Below are 19,161 nucleotides of genomic sequence, written 5' to 3' on the forward strand. Positions count from 1 at the left end.
CCCTTATTCCTGATACTTCTTGCATTTTTGTACGTGCATTTGGGATTGGGAAGTGGTGGAGAGGATTCAGAGATGAATGAACAAGCTGGTGACAGGTCTGTGGAATGTTCCCTATGATGATAGATGGATGACGTGTGTGTGTGTGGGTTGCAGAGTTTAGCTGACAGGCAAAGGAGATGGGATGTAATAAAAACTTATATGTTACTAAAGGAATACTATAAGACGGACACAGAAGAAATTTTTTAAAATTATGGGGGAGTAAAGGGAAAACAAGGGGTCACATTTGGAAGCTGTCTAAGAGTGTGGTTAGTAAGGATGTGCAGACTATGTTGTTTTCTTGGAGAGTGGTGAATGAGTGGAATGGATTGAGTCTTTTGACTTAATGCAGTGCCCATATAAATAATCATCATCATCAAATTCCTGATGATGATGATGATTATCATCATCAAATTCCTGATTTGTACAAATTCCTGATTTGTACCTGATATTACCTTCAAGGTACAAATTCCTGATTTGTACCTTGAAGGTAATATTTGTACCTTCAAGGTACAAATATTCCATATTTGTACCTTGAAGGTACAAATATGGAATAGGATATGATAGTATTACACGAAAAATTTATATCATTAATAACTTCCTTTCTACAATTTTCCTCCAAATCAGTCTGTTACTTGTCAAGACTCCAATATTATCAGATCTTATATTTCTATCATCTAAGGCACTTTGTCCATATCAATCCACCTATTTCTTGGTCTTCCTCTGGATCGTTTTCCTGAAAACCTGGCAGAGAACACTTGTTTTGCTAATCTTTCCTTGCCCATTCTGTTTAAGTGACCATACCACCTGAGATTAGCTCTGCTAACGCATTCCTGGATGCTGACAATATCAAGTTCTTTCCTAATATCCTCATTTTTAATATGATATTGCCATTGATGCCATCCTATTATCCTTCACCCCTCTAATCTTTCTCAGAACTCTCGTATCTGCAGTCTCTAGTCTTTGGTCAAGTGTTTTACTTCTGACCTGGATCTCAGATCCATAAGTTAAAACTGGATTGAACACTGTCTTGTATACAGTTAATTTAGTGTTCCGACTAATTTCTCTTTTATTCCATATGAATTTATTCAATTGACTTCCTACCATGCCAGCTTTGTTAATTCGGTTGTCTATTTCCATATTTAATTTACCATCTTTACTAAAAATCGTGACTAAGTAGCTGAAATGTTTTACTTGTTCCAGAGGTTCTCCGTTCACAACACAGTTGACATTTTCAACGATTCTATCTATTTTCATTGTCTTTATCTTTTTATTGCTGAACTTCATACCATACTGTAAAAATAATCATATTAAAAATTCTGAATATTTTTACGTATTAATTATGCTTGTTAGTTTTTGTTTTCATACACGCAGTGTCTGCACTTGTGATGTGCTCGTTATGAAAATGTTATATTAGAAGTAACATGTAAAGAAGTAAAAATATTGAAGTACTTACTAAACTGATTATTTGTGTTACTTATAAGAAAGTTTGTTGTGGTTTAAAAATGTTGAATTTTGTGAAAGACTTTCTCTTAGCGCTAATGGATACAGCGAGTCACCCATTTTATTGCAGTGCGTAGTTTCTGACTTTTGTGAAGTGCGCATGCTCCCGGAGAGAACTTGATGTGTGATTGACAGCTGACAAGGAAAGCGTTGCGTATCCAAGTTACAGTTGTAAACAGAGAGCGTTTGGAAGTTTTTTAGAACACTGGCCGAGATATATTCAAGTTGGGAGGAACTTGATTTTTTTGTGCGGCAGTCAGAAGGAAACTTCATAATGTATTCCGAAAAGGGAATAGTGAAAATAATAGGTTTCAAGCAGGAATAAGTAAAGAATAAAAAGGAAATCTTGAAACTGTAAGTTTTTATAAATTGGCCGGTAAATATTCAAGTTGGAAGGAACTTGATTTTTTTTGTGTGTGGCAGTCGGAAGAAATTTCATAGTGTATTCCGAAAAGGGAATAGTGAAAATAATAGGTTTCAAGGAGGAATAAGTAATGAATAAAAGGGAATCTTGAAACTGTAAGTTTTTTTAAAGTGGAAAAAGTTAAGACTGTCATTTGTTATTGTGAATGAAAGAAGAACTTGTTGCTTACATTCTAAAGTGAATGTTTTTCTTAAGAGAAATATATTGATAAAGAAGTTCTATAAGTATTAAGGATGCCTGAAAGTGAATGTTTAGAAAATATATTGATTAAGAAGATTTATAGGTATTAAGGATGCATGATCTGATGAGTATTGCTACTAAAAGGAAACAAGATTTAGTCAAGAAGACTTTTATGTGTGTTACATTGATTGATGAAAAGGATCCTGAAAATGAAGTACAGAGCTGTATAACTTCTGGAAAAGAGCCTTAACAGAGAGAGAAAAAGACTATGAACATTTTTTGTGATTGTGAAAGAAAAAGTGTTTAGTCTTAAGAGTGAGTTTATATTTGTAATAAGGCCTTGGATCCATATAATCTGTAGTTATAGTTATGTATTATTACTAGAAGTGTATATATATTGTTTTAGTTTTATTAAATGTGTTTATTTTGTACTTGGTTTTGAGTCAATGATTAGTTGGATTCTGAAAGAGATAGTTAAAGTCATTGCACCAATTGGAGTGAACTTTTTGCAATATAAAAACATATAGGAACACTCAGAGTCAAAATAAAAATAATTGTTAGTAAAAGAGATTTATATAATAAATCACCTCATAAGTATATAGTATAATTATTAACAAAGGCACAGCTGGTAGACAAAATAGTTAATATACTATAGAGGGAATATAATATATACAAAAATATCTAAAGTATATAAAAAATAACAATAACATATAGGGACACTCGGAGTCAAAAATAAAAATAATTGTTAGTAAAAGAGATTTATATAATAAATCACCTCATAAGTATATAGTATAATTATTAACAAAGGTGCAGCCGGTAGACTAAATAGTTAATATACTATATATATATATAAAAAAAGAGGGAATAAATATAAAATATATAAAAAAATAACAATGACTTCCTACCATGCCAGCTTTGTTAATTCAGTTGTTTATTTCCATATTTAATTTACCATCTTTACTAAAAATCGTGACTAAGTAGCTGAAATGTTTTACTTGTTCCAGAGGTTCTCCGTTCACAACACAGTTGACATTTTCAACGATTCTATCTATTTTTATTGTCTTTATCTTTTTATTGCTGAGCTTCATACCATACCTATTACAACAGCTATTCAATTTAGTCAGAGAATCTTGCAGACTTGTAGCGGATTTATTTAGAAGTATAACATCATCCGCATAAAGCAAAGAGCTGACATTAACATCTCCAATTTTGATATCAGGTTTAATACCACTTTCCTTCATAATGAGATCCATATAGATAATGAATAACAGAGGGGATAATGTACATCCTTGTCTCACACCAGATTTAACATTAAACCATCTTCCTGTACTTCCTTGAATTCTAACTGCTGACTTACAACTCAAATAAAGACTAAGTATCGCTTGATATAATGCCCCATTGACACCACATAACTGTAGAGTATTGAATAGCTTCTCTCTTGGCACCTTGTGATATGCCTTTTCCAAATCAACAAAACTTAAATACAGATCTTTGTTATATTCCCATGCTTTCTTAACTATTTGTCGTAAAGTCAAAATCTGATCCTGACAGCCTCTATTTGGCCTGAATTCAGCTTGTTCTTCACCAAGCTTTTCTTCCATGATTCTTCTCAACCGTTTCTGAAGTATACTTGCATAAATCTTGTCAGGAACACTCAGCAGGGAAATACCTCTGTAATTCTCACATTCAGTTTTATTTCCCTTTTTGTATATGGGTACTATTAGAGCTCTACTCCAGTCATCAGGAATTCGTACCTCTGTCCAGTCCTTGTGAACTATGCAGTGCAGCCACTGTAAGACTTTTATACCACCATACTTCAGCATTTCTGGGCAAATATCATCTACTCCTGCTGCCTTTCCACATTTCAAGCCTTTGATGGCTTTTTCTACTTGAAGTATGGATATGTATTCCTGACTGTATTGCATGGTCAGTGTTTTTTACCACTCTGCTATCACTACTTGTTTCATTTAGAAATTTTCTGAAGTAATTACTCTATACTTCAAGGATATCTTTTTCTCCTGTTTTCACGTCACCTTTATCATCTCTAATTCCTTTTACATCACTCTTCCCTCCATTTCTAAGCTTCTTGAACAATCTCCAGAATATCTTACCACCTTCATGATATTTATTTTCTATGTTCTTGCCAAAGACCTCCCATGACTTTTGTTTAGCTAGTTTTACACAGTGTTTAGCTTTCTTACATTTGTTTCTATATTCTCTAAGAGCACAAGCTGACTTATTTGACAGGAACTTTTGATATGCTTTATTCTTTTCCTTCACTGCCTCTTTAACTTCCTGTGCCCACCATGGAGTTCTGATTTTTCTATCCTTGCAGCATGCCTCTCTGGCTGAATCAATCAGGGTTTTCTTCAAGGCTTGCCACTGAATCTCCAAGGTTTGGTTCCTGCTCTCAAACTCTTTCATTTTTTCTTCAATGATGTTTGTGTATTTTAGTCTACAGTTCACATCTGGGAGCTGCTCAACTTTTATTCGCTTTAAAACTTTCTTACATGTTATTCTTTTCAATATGAAATTCAATTTTATCCTGCTCAAGACTAAATAGTGATCACTTCCAATTTCAAATCCTCTGTACACTCTGGTATCCTGCAACAGGGAGAAAACATCACTATCAACAATAACAGAGTCAATGAGACTTTTCTTATTCCTTGCTTCTTCTCTCCATGTGAATTTGTGCACATTTTTATGTTGGAACATGGTGTTAGTAATAACCAGTCCAAGTTCTGAGCAGAAATCCAACAGGTATTTGCCATTATTATTAGCTTTGCTCTTTTCTCCAAATTTTCCCAAAATATTTTTTTTTGTCTGACAATCATTTCCTACTCTGCTATTTAGATCCCCAACAAGGACCAACTTTTCCTTTTTCATTGTATCAGTTGCTTTCTTTAAAGCATCAAAAAATTCCTCCACTTCTATCTTAGTAGAACCTTCTGTGGGACCATAGGCTCAAATAAGTTTCATTATCCAATTCCTCATTCTGATATTTGCCCACATCACTCTACTTGAGACTGCCTGCCATTCAAGAAGATTAGCCTCATATTTTGTGTTGAATACTATGGCTACTCCTTCTTTTCCATTATTGTCATTGCCTGAATATAACATCTTGTATTTATTGCTCAGATAGATCTCACCAGTTTTTGTCTTTTTTGTTTCAGTCACCCCTATTATGTCGATCTGGTACTTATCTAATTCCTCAGCTAGCTCCATTTCTTTGCCATTCAGGCATCTTATGTTGATAGTACCAATCTTTAACTCAGGTGATGATGAGTTGGGGGGTGTGCTTTCAGATTTGTTCCAGTAGCTGACTTTTTGCTATTCGCCCTGGTTCCCTGACGAAAACAACGAGGGCCTTGTTTAACCGGGCGATGCCTCAGCCGGCATGAAATTTTGTCATGTTGTACCATCATTTGTATTGTTGTTTAAGCCAATATGAATACAATTTGGTTGGCTAAATCCCAAATTGGCAGCTCATCCTCGTTCGTTCAGTATCCAGGTAGATACCCAACAAGGTGCACCACAAGAAGGTGAGGATTGAACATTAGGTCAGAAACCCTGGTCGGTTCTCTGCATTCCTTTAAAGGCTATGTGGAGGTCTCCTCTCAGTTATACAGCTTTGACCCTTAAGTATCCCCCATATAAATAATAATAATAATAATGTGAACATTCCTTTGTTACCCACAATTACTCTTGTGTAATGTACCAATCCATTTGAACTGGAAACTTGTGAAATAGCATGCAGCATTGCATAATCATTTCTGTACACATACGTTTACCACAGGGGTAGCCAGACACATGAATGATTACATCCTTCCTAATATCTCTAGTTTCTCTGGTTTTGCACTTCCAAACTCTCACTAAACAATACTTTCTTCAAATATAACTCCAAAACCATTTAAATGTAATCTGTCAGGCATATATAAGTCCATTCGTACATCAAATTCATTTCATACATCAATAAACTGCACACCATTCCTCCTCCTCCACAATCTTCTCATTGACTCATTAGCAATCAACATGCAACGATAACATGAAATGCAATGCAACATGATAACATGCAATATGAAAGAAGAAAAACTATTACAATAGGGCATAAAATAATACATATTCCACATTGCTATGTAGTTCCCTAAAGATTATGTTATAACTTCTAGCTTGACAATACTCTCATCATTATGAAATGAGAACAAGTTTCAAAAATGCTTTATCATATAATAAAAAATTAACATAATAAGTAATTTATGACTATGTGAGATTTTCACACAATCATCTGAATATAATAAGCTTAGCACAAAGTTTCTTTTTCCCAACTTTGTGGTGATTATTCACTTTATTAATTCCTTATTCAATCTGACTCACCTGCTAGCAAATTGCACTCATTTTACAACCTCAGGTTGTTTTGGGTCATACATTTCAAGCATTGTCTGTTACATCCTCTCCTTTCTTTAAAACACATAAACTATTGAAATGTTTTTGCTCAGGACAAAGCCCAATCCCATAAACTATATGAAATGTTTAATGTGTTTCAGTGGAACTTTTCTGCAGCTTTACACAACTTGATGATACTGATCTAGTATTCCATTCATTGGTTTCTGATCATGTTGTACAATCATTTTACATTGTGGCTTCATCCAATAAGAATACAATTTGATCGGCTAAATCCCAAATTGCCAGCCCATCCTCAGTATCTGGGTAGATATCTAACTGGGTGAACCACAAGGAGGTAAGGATTGAACATTAGGTCAGAAGCCCCCAGTTAGTTCTCTGCATTTCTTAAAAGGCTATGTGCAAGTCTCCTTTCAGTTATACAGCTTTGATCCTTAAACACCCCTTAATAAAACACACTTGATCAAAGACTGGGGACCTCTGATATGAGAGTTCTGAGATAGATTAGCAGAGTGAACAGATGGCATCAATGGCAGTATCACATTAAAATTGAGGATATTAGGAAAGAACTTGCCATTATTAGCATTCAGGAATGTGTTAGTAGAACTAATCTCAGGTGGTATGGTCACTTAAACAGAATGGGAGGGGAAAGATCCAGAGGAAGACCAAGATGTAGATGGATTGATATAGTAAAAAGCACCTTAAAAGACAGAAATATAAGATCTGATAATATTAGAATCTTGACAGATAACAGATTAATTTGGAGGAAAATTGTTGATCGGAAGTTAGTAATGGTGTAACTTTTTCATGCAGTACTATCATAATTATCGTGTACACCTCCTGAAGATACATATCAAGAATTTGATGATGATGATGGTTTCTGATCACAATTTAGACTTGATCCATTGATAACATCCATATTAAAAATAAAAAAAAAAGTAAAACAACTAAGGTCACACTCCAGTGGTACACTACCATTTTCTTCTGAAGTGATACTTGCATAAGATATCTTTAATTTGGTTTCAATACTTTTCTACTGTATTGTGCATGATAAGGTTCCCAAAGAAGTTCAAAATCCTGTAAATTATATGATGTGAATGAGATATCATTTAGAACAATACATACTCTACACAAAGTCAGCTGTTAAAATTGAAGTATGTACAGGAAGGTTTGATGTCAAATCAGGTGCGACAAAGTACATAACATCTCCACTGTTATTCATCATCTATATGAAATACATTATGCAAGCGATACCAAACCTGATGTCAAAATGGAGATATTAAACTCAGCTCTTGAATTAAGCACTTCACAGCAAAACTGGAAGAATGATGGAACACAGAATCCTTTGAATGGAAAAGACTTGAGTTCAAGTCATGGCGAGGGGAATTTATGGGATTTTTCAGTTGTAAATAAGTTAGTCAATCTCATGTGAAGGTAGCAAGATTCCCCCTTCTCCCATAAACTCAGGTTTGTCATCCTCGGGAAAATTGGCCAAAGAACACACACACACAATTTACAGACAAATAATATTATTCATGGGCAGTACATGGTGTTGCGTATAGATGATGGATAGTGGCATTGCATGTTAAGGATTAAGTAGTGCAGAGACAGGGGGGGGGGTTGTACACAGTGGGATGATCTGCAATTTTTTGATTCCTTAGAGAAGTCATGTAATAATAATAAGAGGAACAATAATTTAATTGTTCAAACAGAAAGTTGGGCAGAAGGCTGATAGTTCAAGAATGAGAAATGTTTATAATATTAAGTAACCTTGATATTAATAAAGCTGTGGAACCAGATAGGATATCACCACATATTACTATTACTATTATTACTATTATTACGGGCAACTCCAGGGAGTCATTAGACTCATCGAGGGAGGCCCCAAATCATATTCATCACAACTATCTGACATTCATACAGTATCTATCATACCTCGCCTTAAACTCATTCACTGTCACAGCATCCACTACAGACTCAGGGAGCGCATTCCACTCATTCACTACTCTAAAAGTAAAGAACCCAGCTCTAACACCTTTACTAACCACACTTTTGCCCAGTTTCCATGGATGTCCCCTAGTCCTCCCACAACCAGCCCTGTTCTCAAAAATATCTTCTGAATTAATTTTATAGAAACCCTTCAGTAATTTGAATGTCTCAATCATATCTCCCCTCCTCCGCCTATCAACCAATTTTTGCAACCCACAAATCCTCAACCTGTTCTCATACGGTTCATTCCACAGACCTGCTATCATCTTGGTCACTCGCCTCTGGATCCTCTCCACATCCTCCTCATCAAGAAGAAACCTAGGTGACCAAATCTGAGCACAGTAGTCTAGATGGGGTCTTATCAAGGCTCGATAGAGAGGAACAATAACCTGCTTGTCTCTGCTTGTCAACGTATTCTTCAGCAACCAAGTGATTTGATGAGCTGTTTTGGTCACTTTTGCAATGTGTCCCCTAAATTTCAATTCCCTATCCACCAACACTCCTAAATCTCGTGCCTCATCAATTTCCTGGAGCAGGGTTCCACCAATGCAGTAAACTGCCTCCAATCTTTTCACCCCAAAATGCATAAACTTACATTTTGCCACATTAAACTGACATCCATTCTCCTTAGCCCAGACCTCCAATCTATCCAAATCATCCTGCAAAATTTTGACGTCATCTGCATTCACTATTGCCCTACCCAACTTCGCATCATCCGCAAACAAATGAACTGTTCCTCTCAGATCATTTCCTATATCATTTATGAACAAATTAAACAGCATTGGTCCAAGAACAGATCCTTGTGGCACACCACTAGTCACAGGCCGTCTTGTGGACTCTACTCCCGAGTAAACCACTCTCTGATATCTCTCCGTCAACCACCCTCCTATCCATCTCACCAACCCTATGTCCATTCCCATATGCTGCAATTTACTGATTAGAATTCCATGTGGAATCCTGTCAAAGGCCTTGGCAAGGTCCAGTAGAATCACCGTAAACCCATTACCCTTATCCAGTTCAGCCGTCACTGTGTTATAATACGTGAGCAAGTTACTGAGGCATGACCTACCCTTCACAAAACCATGCTGTCCCCGATACAGTATCCCATTTTCTTCAATCCAATCTTGTATTTTCCTTTTGACTATTTTCTCTAAGACCTTTACAATGATTCCTGATATGCTAATCGGTCGGTAATTTACAACAGCAGTCTTGGAACCACCTTTATGCAGTGGAACTATTTTCCCCTCTTTCCACCCGCTCGGGACTAACCCAGACCCGAGACTCAAATTAAACAAAATGGTCAAGGGTACTGACAATTCTTTAGCTGCTTCTCGTACAACACGAGCTGGTATACCATCCAATCCCACAGATGTATTGATATTGAGGTTATGCAATAGACTACTCACCTCCACTTCATTAACCACAATTCCCGTATAATCTACTGGTTTATTCGTTTCTGCAATGTCACCACCTTGATGATATACTTTTGCAAAGTGCTCACTCAGTAACTCAACTATCTCAACTGATTCAGTTACCTCCCTACCATCGGCATTCTTTAAAATCAATCTGCCATGTACATTTTTCCTTTTACTTGCTACATATCTAAAAAACTGTTTAGGATTCACTTTAGCCTGCATGGCCAATGTTCTTTCGTAATCCTTTTTTGCTTTTCTTACCACACTCGTCACCCTTCTGGCCTGCGCTTTATACCGTTCATGTGCCTGCCGGTCACCCTTCTCCTTAAATTCCCTCCATAGTTGTTTCTTTTTTTGCAACTCAAGCTTAATGGTGTTATTCATCCATTTAACCCCTACTTGATTTATTATTCGGACTCTAGGTATACAGTCAGCCATTGCTTCATGCAAGCACTTCTTAACTACCTCCCATGCACTATCAACTTCTAGTCCTTGCAGTTGTACATGCCATGGCACTGAACCAATCAAACTCCTAAGCTTGTCATACTTTCCTGCCCGATAATTCCACATGTACCCTGTCTTAATTGAAAATTCTACACCTTTAGCCACCTCCCAAGTTAAGACCCTATGATCACTCTCACCGATTGGTGGCAATGTGGTCATATTTGTTACAGCCAAATCCTCAGATGTAATTACTAGGTCAAGCACTCTCTGACCCCTAGTATTTTCCATTACATGCTGTCGCAGATAGTTATCCCTTAATAACCGCATAAAATCCAGTTCCTTCCTCCCATGTGTCCTCTCCTCACTCCAATCAATGCGACCATAGTTGAAATCTCCCATAATAATCACCCTCCTTCCACCCATTTCTTCTATTTGCTTGTGCATACTGTCACCACCATCTTTTCCATCACCTGGTCTATAGCAGCACCCAATTGTATATTTAGTTCTGCTAGCCACAATCTCACACCAAATGGCCTCAAATGTGCTCTTTTCTCTATCCTGCAATTCAACTTCTATTCTCCTTGGCTGGAGCTCATCAGCTATCATCAACAATACTCCTCCCCCCATTTTATTCTCTCTGTCATTCCTGAACACACTATACCCATCACATTCAATCCCACTAGTTATATCATCTACAGTCAGCCATGTTTCACTAATACCTATAACCTGTGGTCTGGAAGTGCCAACCATGGCCAAAAACTCTTCCTTCTTGTTCCTAATACTCCTAGTATTAGTGTACATGAATTTAAGACCCCCATTAGCCCCAACCCTACCTTGATGCCTTATATTAACTATCCCACTCTGATTTGTTGTCCTTATTTGCTCTGGCATATTATATTCATTCTTACATTCAACTGCCTCCATAAGGACTGTATCTCTACCCACCCCCCCTAACAAATCTAGTTTCCCTGAATTTGCACATCCACTACATTCAGCAACACTTTCTCAAGTCTTCTTACACCGTAACCATTCAAATGCAAGCCATCCATCTTATATAGATCCTTTCGCCCATCAAATTCGCTCCACACATCCACAAATTCCACACCACTCGTCATACATAACCCACGCATAAAGTCATTTGCAATTATAGCCCTCCTTTTAAACATTTCACTGTCATACCTTGGCAAAAGACTAATCATTCTAACTCTCTCACTCTTTTCTTTTGCTACCTCAAACAATTCATTCAGGTCTTCTATCATTTCCATTTTATCTCCTTTCAAATCATTCGTACCTGCCACAACAATCATTTCTTTCACCCTTTCCTTTTGCTCTCTAATAGACGCAGTTACGTCCTTTATGGTCGCACCAGGTTGGTACGATTTTGTCAAATCCTCTACTAACGAGTCTCCATACAGCACTCTATCCTTCATTTTGTTCATGTTCACATTCATACGTCTATTTTTCCTGTCATACCTTTTATTATTGGTTGGTTCATTCAGTCTACTTTTGTTCATGCACTCTAGCTGCTGTTTTGCTCTTTCTATCGCATTATTCAACAACGCGATCTCACTCAATGTATCTATCTCATCTTTTTTGTTCTCTGAGAAACCATTTATACTATCATTCACACTTTCTACATTCACACTGTCACAATTTTCATGTACAACTTTGCCGTTTCTTGTCATATCCCTATTTCCTTCATTTTGAAGGTTGACAAAAATATCACACTCACGATCCGAAATACGCTTCAATTCCGCATTCTCCCTACATTTTCTACACACATTCAATCCTTTATCATCATCTAACCACACTCCAACCGCACTCCGCAAAGCGTACATTTCACAGCTAGTACACTGACTCATTTCTTTTATGCTACCGTTCTTTGATAACGATGGCGAACCTTCATTACTGGCCGCCATTTTCCTATGCACAGGTGCCATATTTATCCGTAATGTGTTTTGTCAAATTAAACGTTATAACACACCAAAAATAGACGCACTAAAATACGCAAGGCAAATAAAACAAAACTACACAATATTAAGTAATTTGTATCGATAACTGAAAATAATACTTATCTTATCTGGAGCTTGCACGAACACTACTCATTACGAATTCATCTAGCGGCGACTTCCGACATAGATTATGTTATAAAACACTTTAGTACACTAACCACGTTAATAAAGCTCTAATAATATACCAAAATTAAACACTTAAGTCCATTAAATTGAATCCAAAACACCAATAAATCAGCAAAAAACACAAATCTCTCAGGAGCTCCCCGATAGCACGACCGTTCACCAGCTAGCCTCGACACCAATGTCGAGGCTAGCTGGTGAACATATATTATGAGAATGTTTGAAAGAGCTGGCACTGCACTACACTGCCCCTGACTTGGTTTTTCAACAATAGTCTGGCAATTTAGCAACAGGAACAGTTCCAGAAAAATGGGAAAAAAGGAAAAATCATGCCACTGCATAAGGAAGAATCTAGTTTGTATATCAGGTGTAGTGGTGAAGGTGTTAATATTTCCATTCTTATTAACCTGGATTGATAAGAATGGAAATATTTCAAAACAGCGGCATAAACCTTAAAGGGAGGTCTCACTTTAGTAACTTGGTACATTTTATAATAGGATGACTAGTGTATTGGATGGAGATGCTTATAGAGTACCATATGAAAAATTATTGCTAAAACTGAGCAAGATGAGGGCGGATAGTCAGTTGATAGCTTGGTTACAGGGATGGTTGAATAGAAGTTTATGAGTTGTGTATGGGGGATGCAGCTTACTGAAGAAGAAAGATGAGTGCAGTACAAAGTATTCTATTCTGGGATAACTGTTGTTTAATTTATATTATCAGTGATATAATTCAGTGTATGAAAGGGAATAATCAGTTGTTTGCTGATGATGCTAAATTAGGAAGAACAATGTCAGGAAGTTCTGATGTGTTGTTACAAGAGGATTTGAATAGGTTGGTGCTTTAGGCTGATGAATGGGGATGCCATTTCAATACTGCTAAGTGTACAGTTATGCACTGTGGTCAGAGACGATGGAATAAAGTTTACCATAATCAGAGAAACTTTGCTTTAGAAGGTTGAGGAGGCAAGGGTTCTGGGTGGATAGAGAACTGAAGTTCAGGGGGTCACAATATGTAAGGGTTATCCAGAAAACTGCTGACACAATGCAAAGAATGCTGGCATATATGGATAAGAATGTAACAGTATAACTGTATATGCTCTAATTTATCAAGGCAAGGTATGATAGTTCTTGTCATCTATGTGTTTGACTTCATGTGATGAGTCTTCAGACTCCTGAATTTGAATATAGATTCAATGTTGAACCTACATTAAAATGCAAAACAATATTATTATTATTATTATTATTAGACCTCCAGGAGACAATATAAGAATAAATGAAATATATAACCAAAAATATATAATAAAATAATTACTTATATTAGAATTATGATTACATTAGTAATAATTATTTTATAACTTATAAATACATTAAAAGCACTAAACATAACTATGTATTAAAAAAAAAAAAAAATCAACTAACGCCTATTTGTTCCCATATAGGGAGTAGGTGGGGCCATTTACCCCATCTAACTTTTGGAGACTGAGTAGGCAGTTCAATCTCCACTGGTAGCCAATCAGAGAGATAGCTGGCCATAGGCTATCACTGGTTCATCGGTATGCAGTGAAGAAGGCGGCAAGCTAGTGTTGCCATCTCATGGTCCCTAACCCTAACACGATATTTTTAATGTCTGAAAATAGTGTGGGTTTGACTGTCGATTTTCTTGAGTTTACGGGACGAAAAACCCAAGTTTCTGGAAGAAAAAACACGCTAGCCTGTGCCAGAGATTGACTAACTCAGGAACCGGTCGAAAAAAGGCTTAGAAAAATTTCCTCTAGTCGGCGACTAGATTTGAATCACCAAATCCTTTCTTCATGTGGTCAAGCGCCGTAGAGTGCAAACGCTACTTCTACTGAGCTACACAGGTTCTTACTATATATTAAAGGTCTCAAAACAAAAATTAATATGTTTATGTATTTTTCAAATTTACACACACACACACACACACACACACAGTGTGTGTGCTTAAGGGTTAAAGATGTATAACTGACAGGAGACCTCCACATAGCCTTTAAAGGAATGCAGAGAACCAACCAGAGCTTTTGACCTATGTCCAATCCTCGCCTTCTCATGGTGCAATCTGTTAGGTATCTACCTGGAACTGAACGATGATGGACTGGAAATTTGGGATTTAGCTGACCAAATTGTATTCTTATTGGCTTAAACCACAATAATAAATGATAGTACAACATGACAGAATTTCATGAAGGCTGGGGCGTCACCCGGTTTTCGCCAGAAAACCAGGGCAAACAGCAAAAAGGCAGCTACTGGAACAAATCCTTAAACACACCCCAACTCAACAGAATGGCCTGAATGGCAAAGAAATGGAGCTAGCTAAGGAATTGGACATGTACCAGATCAACATAATAGCGGTGACTGAAACAAAAAAGACAAAACTAGTGAGATCTTTCTGAGCAATAAATACAAAATTTTATATTCAGGCAATGACAATCAAAGAAAAGAAGGAGTAGCCATAGTATTCAACACAAAATACAAGGCTAATCTTCTTGAATTGCAGGCAGTCTCAAGTAGAGTGATATGGGCAAATATCAGACTGTGGAACTGGACAATGAGATTTATTTGTGCCTATGGCCCTACAAAACGTTCTACTAAGGTAGAAGTGGAGGAATTTTTTAAGGCTTTAGAGAAAGCAACTGACACAATGAAAAAGGAAAAGTTGGTCCTTGTTGGGGATCTAAATAGCAGAATAGGAAATGATTGTCAGACATACAAAAATATTTCGGGAATATTTGGAGAAAAGAGCAAAATTAATAATAATGGAAAATATCTGTTGGATTGCTGCTCGGAACATGGACTGGTTATTACTAACACCATATACCAACAAAAAAATGTGCACAAATTCAGTTTCTCTAAGAGCACAAAAAGTCAGTTTGTGCTCTTAGAGAATACAGAGACAAATGCAAGAAAGCTAAACACTGTGTAAAACTAGCTAAACAAAAGTTAAACTAGCTAAACATGGGAAGACTTTGTTAGGAACATTGAAAAAATCAGGAAAGTGGCAAAATATTCTTGAGGTTGTTGAAAAACCTCAAAGAGTGCTGTAAAAGGAATTAGAGATGATAAAGGTGACATGAAAACTGAAAAAAAATTTTCAAAAAAATTGCTAAATGAAACAATCAGTGACAGCACAGTGGTAAAAAATACTCAAGAGGCATGCGATCAGGAATACATATCATACTTGAAAAAAAGCTATCAAAAGCCTGAATATGAAAGGCAGCTGGAGTAGATGATATTCGACCAGAAATGCTCAAGTATGGAGGTATAAGTCTTATAGTGGCTGCACTGCATAGTTCAGAAATCCTGATCAGAGGGACGAATTCAAGATGATTGGAATAGAGCTTTCATAGTACCCATATATAAAAAGGGAAATAAAACTGAATGTGAGAATTACAGAAGTATTTCCCTATACTTCAGGCTAAATAGAGGCTGTCTGGATCACATTTTCACTTTACAACAAATAGCTGAGAAATCATGGGAATATAACAAAGATCGGTATTTAAGTTTTGTAGATCTGGAAAAGGCATATCACAAGGTGCCAAGAGAGAAGCTATTCAAAATGCTACAGTTCTATGGTGTGAGTGGATCATTATATCAAGCAATACTTAGTCTTTATTTGAGTTGTAAGTCAGCAATTATAAATTGAAAGAAGTACAGAAAGATGGTTTAATGTTAAATCTGGTGTCAGACAATGATGTACATTATTCCCCTCTCTTATTCAATATCTATATGAATCACATTATGAAGGAAAGTTATATTATAACTGATATCAAAATTGGAGATGTTAATCTCAGCTCTTTACTTTATGCAGATGATGTTATACTTCTAAATAAATCTGATACAAGTCTGCAAGATTTCCTGACTAAATTGAATAACTGTTGTAATAGATTTGGTATGAAGGTCAGCAATAACAAGACAAAGACAATGAAAATAGGCATAAGCATTGAAAATATCAGCTGCATTGTGAATGGAGAAGCTATAGAACAAGAAAAAACATTTCAGCTACTTGGGTATGATTTTTAGTGAAGATGGTAAATTAAATATGGAAATAGACAAGAATCAACAAAGCTGGTATAGTAGGAAGTGTCAATTGAATAAATTCATATGGAATAAGAGAGAAATTAATCAGAACACTAAATTAGCTGTATACAAGACAGTGTTCAAACCAGTTTTAACTTATGGATCTGAGAGCTAGGTCAGAAGTAAAACACTTGACCAAAGACTAGAGACCGTAGTTATGAGAGTCCTGAGAAAGATTAGAAATGTGAACAGATGGCATCAATGGCAATATCATATTAGAAACGAGCATATTAGGAAAGAATTTGACATTGTTAGCATCCAGGAATGTGTTAGCAGAGCTAATCTCAGGTGGTATGGTCACTTAAACAGAATGGGAGAGGAAAGATTAGCAAAACAAGTGTTCTCTGCCAGGTTGTGAGGATAAAGACAGAGAGGAAGACGAAGATATAGGTTACTCGATGCAGTAAAAAGTGCGTTAGAAGACATAAATATATGATCTGATAATGTTGGAGTCTTGACAGGTAACAGATTGATTTGGAGGAAAATTATAAATAGGAAGATAATGGTGATGTAAGTTTTTCATGTAGTACTCTCATATCCTGTGCACCCCCCCCCCCTTGAGAGTACATATCATGAATTTGATGATGATGATATATGTATGTATTTGATGCAATGGATTTACTCGACTATATGACATAATTAAACAAATTTAATTACTGGAAGCTGAGAGAGAGATAGAGAGAAACCAAAATAAGAAAAAAGTATTTATTATTTGAATGCACAGCTAGTTTTGTCTTTTTAAAACATAATATTGTTGAAAAGCTGCTGACATCTGAAGGCATTCTGGATGCCTATTTTGGTCAGATGGAGAAATCCATTAAGTTGTGTATGGAAGTACACATGTGAGACATTGTGTATGGCAGAACTAGAGCCAGCACACTATCTAATCACATTCTTAATTCTGCACACCCTAACGATGAAGATTCTGTCATTCATCCAGTGATCTGGAACAAATGAGAAAAGATTTTTAAATGCTATGATGAACTGGAGAGAAGAATTATGGAATCAACAGAAATTGTCCTCAATCTGGGTCCATCATAATAATAACCTTAGCTATAGCCTATCTGATTGTAACTTTTAGCTATCCTGCTTTGGTTTACATGAGATCATGCCCACATGAATGTGCACAACAATATTATGTTATCCAGAATGCCTTTAAATATCAGCAATACGTTTGCAAGTTAATTTATAGCTCTTGTAATTGTATTGTTTTGTTCTTTTTTCATGTTATGCACCCAAAGAAGTCTTCTAAGAAGATGAAACTAGCTGTGTGTTCAAATAATAAATAGTTTTTTCTATTTTGGTATCTCTCAGCTTCCGGTCATTAAATTTCTTTAATATACTTATATATATATATATATAATATATATAAACACAGACCTAACAATAGCCATGGCATCATATATAATATCAGACTGATCTACTCCAAGAACTAATTTGGCCCCAGCACTAGCAGCAAAAAGCGATAAAATTGATGTACCGCAGCCAACATCTAAAACTACTTTTCCAATGAAAGCATCTTTATTCCCAAGAATGGCATCCTTATAACATTTTGTCCGTTGCTGATCCTATAGATAACAAAAACAATAAAATCAGGCAGCAAAAGTATAGCTCAAAATAAGTATACAAGCAAAAGAAATCCAAAATTATAAAATTTCATTATATCCAAAAGACAGTAAACCTTCTGATATTTTGCCAAAGTTAACAGATTGCAATTTGCAGTTCTTCCAACATTATATAAAGGTGCCTTAGTAGCACCTTACACAATCACAAATCATGTATACCCAACTAATTCAATTCCTTGCTTTGATATTTAGCCAGAAAGTGATCAGCAAAATCAGAATTTTTTATTGTTATTTCATCATATCATTCATTTATTTAAGGCTATATTTTTTAGAGTTGTAATGATACCTAATTTTTATTGAGGATGGTGAAATGAGTTTGCATGCTAGTACCAACCTGTGTGGGTGGTTTTCTGTAGATTAACATTAATCCTCCAGTGTAGTTTTTGTTGGCCAGGACATCTAGGAAGGGTAATTCACTGTCTTTTTCATTTCCAGCATGAATATTTTTGGATAGTAAATGTTCAGCAACTGAATAAAATCCTCAAGGTTTTTCTGGGTATGCTTCCAGATAATAAATGCATTATCTACATCTCTCTCTGTGCTGTGACTTCTTCCTCATATTTAACTTAATAATCTGAGTTTAACACTCTGACATCCATTTCACCAACATCTAAGGCATCAATATAAACATTAATGATATAAACCAACATATACAGGTAAAAAAAAAAAATCTACAAGTTCTAATTGAATCCCAATTGGTATCCTCCACAACTACAAGATATCGCAACTAGACCAACTACATCTTGCATGACGTGTGCTGCAAAAAGGGAGGAACATGTGCTTTTGTCAAATCAGATACCTCTTGCCAAAGAATAACCAATGTGGAATCCCAATTTTTCGAACTGCTCTTGCTCAAGATTTCCTTACCTCACTTGTAGAACAGGGGAGCAATAGAGACAGCCTTTAACGCTC

At 36.1% G+C, this 19,161-nt stretch overlaps 1 protein-coding gene across 1 annotated transcript in view; it reads right to left on the minus strand.

Moving 5' to 3' along the window:
- LOC150109074 (protein arginine N-methyltransferase 3-like) overlaps positions 1-19,161 on the minus strand; it is a 154,307-nt gene that overhangs the window by 101,327 nt on the left and 33,819 nt on the right. The window contains exon 6 of the mRNA XM_090405500.1: positions 18,005-18,192. Within this exon, the coding sequence (XP_090261626.1) occupies positions 18,005-18,192 (188 nt within the window). The remainder of the gene's footprint in view (positions 1-18,004; positions 18,193-19,161) is intronic.

This window comes from Typopeltis vanoorti, chromosome 2, assembly GCF_054136105.1.
Source record: "Typopeltis vanoorti isolate ZY-2024b chromosome 2, IOZ_Tvanoo_1.0, whole genome shotgun sequence".
Classification (NCBI taxonomy): domain Eukaryota; kingdom Metazoa; phylum Arthropoda; class Arachnida; order Uropygi; family Thelyphonidae; genus Typopeltis; species Typopeltis vanoorti.